Source organism: Cajanus cajan, chromosome 7 (genome assembly GCF_000230855.2).
Source record: "Cajanus cajan strain Asha chromosome 7, NIPB_CcT2T_4, whole genome shotgun sequence".
In the NCBI taxonomy this organism is placed as follows: domain Eukaryota; kingdom Viridiplantae; phylum Streptophyta; class Magnoliopsida; order Fabales; family Fabaceae; genus Cajanus; species Cajanus cajan.
Window position 1 is genome coordinate 20,705,506 of NC_138523.1, and position 4,381 is coordinate 20,709,886.

The following is a 4,381-nucleotide window of genomic DNA, read 5'->3' on the forward strand; positions in this document are numbered from 1 at the left end:
TGGTGTGGTTGGACCACGTGAGCGCTTCTAAGGATATAGACTCGCTGTGGAGCGCGGGGGTGACCTCCAAGAAGTTCTTCCCTAAGGGTTCGCTGAGCACGGCTGATCAGGCTATGATCGAGACGGCCGGGCTAGTGGAAGGCCTTGATTCTACTGAGGTCTTCCTGCAGAGGACAATGGCCATCGTGGACCACTAGAAGCATAAGTGGTCCAAGTAGCAGGAGGACCTGGAGAAGCTGAAGGGCCGAGTCCAGCCTTTGAAGGAAGAGAACAAGGCCTTGGCGGCTGCTCTTGGTGATGCCAAGTTGCAGAATGAGGCCGAGCTTCAGGCCACCAGGGGGGAGCTGGAAAGAGTTCAGAAGTCCTTAGAGATTGCTCTGAGGTCTAATGAGACTTACGCTACCCAAGTGGGTGAGCTGTAGGAACTCACTAGTTCATCCCGGGGTCGGGTGCGTTCCTTGGAGGACGAGGTGACTTCGCTGAAGGGGGATCTGGTGGTAGCGGCCGAGAAGCGTCTTTGTGACGAGGTGATTCTTGGTGGGAAAGAAAAGTAGGTCTCCGCTCTGAAGGTGGATCTTGCAAAGATGGTTGCGGCAAAGGCGGAGCTGGAGAAGAAGCTCGTCGAAACTGAGCAAGCTGTCCTGTTCGAGCACAAGAAGGGATTCCTCAAGGCAGCTCGCCAGGCGAGACTACTTGTGCCGGGAGTCGACCTCTCCGCTATGCATGTGGAGAAAGAGGTACGCTTCAGGAAGCTGGTGAAAGAGGACGACCTCCAGGACAGCTCAAGTGAAAATGCCTCTGCCTAGGTCATCTTTGTAATAGCTTAGTTATTTTGTTCTGCTTATTTTTTCTTTCCTCTTGGATTCATGTGTTGAACTCTTCAAACGTTGTCGTGTATATATAATTTTTTGAGGTTTTATCCTTGCACTGTTGATGGTTCTATTTGACCTCTGAGTTTTGCGCTTATGTGTTAGGCTTAGATTTCGCCTGTATTTGTGATTTGAGGACACGGTTAAACTTGGCTTAGTTTAAAGAGGTTTGCCTCTATGTTTGAATTTTACCTCGACTTGAGATAGAAAATTCATATTAGGGATCGAACTCGACCTTTGGTGAGATGGAATGAATTATACCGAGATTCGAACTCAACTTCTGTGCAAGATAAAAATAATGTGTACCGGGGTTCGTACTCGACCTCATGTTGGACTTCCTTTTTAAGGTTTGAATTCCACCTCAGCAGAAAGTAAGATGATTTGCAATAAGGTTCGAACTCGACCTCGGTTGAAGGTGAGATAATTCGCAATGAGGTTCGAACTCGACCTCAGGTGATTCGCAACAAGGTTCGAACTCGACCTTGGGTGAAAGTGAGATATTTCGCAATGGGGTTCGGACTCGACCTCAGCGGAAAGTAAGATGATTTGCAACAAGGTTCAAACTTGACCTTGGTTGAAGGTGAGATAATTCACAATGAGGTTCAAACTCGACCTCAGGTGATTCGCAACAAGGTTCGAACTTGACCTCGGGTGAAAGTGAGATATTTCGCAATTGGGTTCAAACTCGACCTCGGCTTGAAATAAAATTATTCGTATCAAGGTTCGAGCTCGAACTCGACTTAAGCTAACGCATTCGATGATAAAACAAAGTAGAATGAAGAAGTGATGATTGGAATGAGTCATTTTATTAATGTTATGTGTGCCTCGTTAAAAACCCTCTCAGCCAAAACCCATTTTCTATTTTTTGGGACAAAAGACTGAGGCGGGAAAAGAGTGCACAGCTCATTCTTACAAGTTTAGCTGAAATAAAACTTGAGATGCGTGGCATTCCAAGTCCGCGAGATGACTTTGCCACGGAGTTCTTCTAGCCGGTATGCCCCATTTTCTAAGTCTTCTACAACTCGAAATGGGCCACCCCAGTTGGGTGCAAGCTTTACTTCTGATGTGTCTCTTCGTGCTTCGCCTAACAGTCGCCACACCAATTCACCAACTCGGAAAGAGCGAGGTCGCACTCGCGTATTATATCTTCTGGAAGCTCGGAGTTTGCAGGCTTCTTCATGAATCCGAGCTTCGTCTCTAAGCTCGTCAATCAGGTCAAGGTCAGCTGCTATCTATTGAGCGTTCTGCTCGCTGTTGAAGACCTGGCGTCGATGAGATGTCTCTCCAACTTCTACTGGGATCATGGCGTCAGCTCCATAAGTTAGCCTGTAAGGCGTTTCCTGCGTCGTTGATTGGGGGGTGCAATGGTATGCCCAAAGGATGCTGGGAAGTTTGTCAGCCCATTGTCTCTTGGCACTTCCTAGCCGCTTCTTGAGCTCTCGGAGTATCACCTTGTTTGCAGCTTCGGCTTGGCCATTGGTCTGTGGATGTTCCATCGAGGTCGAGAGGTGCTTAATTCCAAGTTCCCGAAGGAAGTCTTCGAAGCTCTGCGCAATGAATTGTCGGCCGTTATCAGTGACAAGGGAATGCAGAATTCCAAACCTGCCTATGATGCTCTTCCAAGTGAAATTTTGTACATTCTTAGTGGTGATCTTGGCGAGTGGGCATGCCTCGATCCACTTGGTGAAGTAGTCGATTGCCACCAAGAGGAATTTGAGCTGACCCTTTGCGGGGGGGAACGGTCCTAGGATGTCCATTCCCCACTGGGCGAAAGGCCACGACAACATCATCTGGTGGAGAGCTTCAGGTGACTGTCGATGCGTATTGCCGAACTGCTGGCACTCTTTGCATTTTTGCACGTAGGCTTGGCAATCCGACTTCAAAGTGGGCCAGTAGTATCCAGCTCGGAGTATCCTGGTCGCAATCGAGCGTGCTCCGGAATGCATGCCACATATACCTCGGTGGATCTCCTCGACGACATAAGCAACTTGAGGTGTAGTCAAGCATTTGAGCAATGGGGTGGAGATGCCACGTTTGAACAATTCATTTCTGACAATTACGAACTTAGCCGACCTTATCCTCATCTTCCGAGCTTCATCTTTATCCTCGGGTAAAACTCCTGCCTTCAAGTAGTTCCAGATGCCTGTCATCCATCCTTGTTCTTCGCTGTCGCTGGTGTTGACGACCTTGTCATCTAAGCTAGGTGAATGCAAGGTCTCCTGGATGATGGTCCTATGCTATCCAGGGCGTTTGGTGCTAGCGAGCTTTGATAGGAGGGCGACTCTGGTATTTTGCTCTCGTGGTACATGATGTATAGTGAACTCGTCGTAGGATGAGATCTGTTGTGATGCCACGTGGAAATACTGTTGCAGAAGAACATCCTTGGCTTGGTATGTCCCGCTGAGCTGCTCTACCATGAGTTTTGAGTTGCTGTTGCAACTCACTTTCCGTGCTCCGAGATCGTGAGCTAACCTTAGCCCTGCGAGAAGTGCTTTGTACTCCGCTTGGTTGTTTGTCACTTTGAAGCCAAACTTGAGAGATTGCTCCAAAGTGACTTGATTTGGACCTTCCAGAATAATACCTGCACCACCACCCTTAGAATTGGAGGACCCATCAACATGTAAGATCCATACCTGTTGTTCGTCGGCCGAGGTTGGAGTTAGTTCGGCCATGAAGTCTGCCAGGCATTGGGCTTTGAGGGGGCCGTGACTTTCGTATTTGATGCGAAACTCGGACAACTCTATTGACCATTATATCATCCATCCGACGAGCTCTGGCTTTCGTAAGATTTGTCTGATTGGGTAGTCGATTTTGACGACCACTTGGTGGCTTTGAAAGTAAGGTCAGAGATGTCGAGCCGCGGTGACAAGTGCCAGTGCCAGCTTCTCAATCATGGTACCGTTTCTCCGTGTCTTGGAGCACTCAGCTGATAAAGTGGATCGACGTATACACTTTCTGGTGCTCTTGCACTATCACTGCGCTGATTGCGCCTTCTACCACGGCCAAATAGAGGAGGAGGTCGACTTTGTGATCCGGCCTCTGTAGGATTAGTGGAGATGTGAGGAAGGCTTTGAATCTCTTGAAGGCCTCTTCGCATTGGTCTGTCCACTCAACATTCTTTGGCTTTCGCAACAGGGTGAAGATGGGCCCTGCCTTCTCCACCAACTTGGGGATAAAACGGGAAAGGGAGACCAACCTTCCTACCAGGCGCTGGACGTCTTTCACGGTTTGAGGGCACTGCATCTGGATTATGGCTTTGCACTTCTCCGGGTTGGCCTCTATCCCCCTGCTAGTGATCATAAAACCAAGGAATTTACCTCCTTGAACGCCGAAGACGCACTTTTCCTGGTTGAGGCGCATGTTGTGCTTCCTGATCTAGTTGAACACCTCGGCCAGGTCGGCAACATGACCTTCAGCCGAGGTAGTTTTGACCACCATGTCGTCGACGTAACCCTCCATATTCTGCCCGATCTATTGGTGGAAAACTTTGTCCATCAGCCGCTGGTAAGTGG

General features: G+C 48.9%; 1 protein-coding gene across 1 annotated transcript; it reads right to left on the reverse strand.

The window, feature by feature from the left end:
- Window positions 1–3,106: 3,106 nt before the first annotated feature.
- Window positions 3,107–3,541, reverse strand: LOC109791164 (uncharacterized). The gene has a single exon (XM_020350428.2). It carries the CDS (start codon window positions 3,539–3,541, stop codon window positions 3,107–3,109), a length of 435 nt encoding a protein of 144 aa, XP_020206017.2.
- Between the last annotated feature and the right edge of the window lie 840 nt (window positions 3,542–4,381).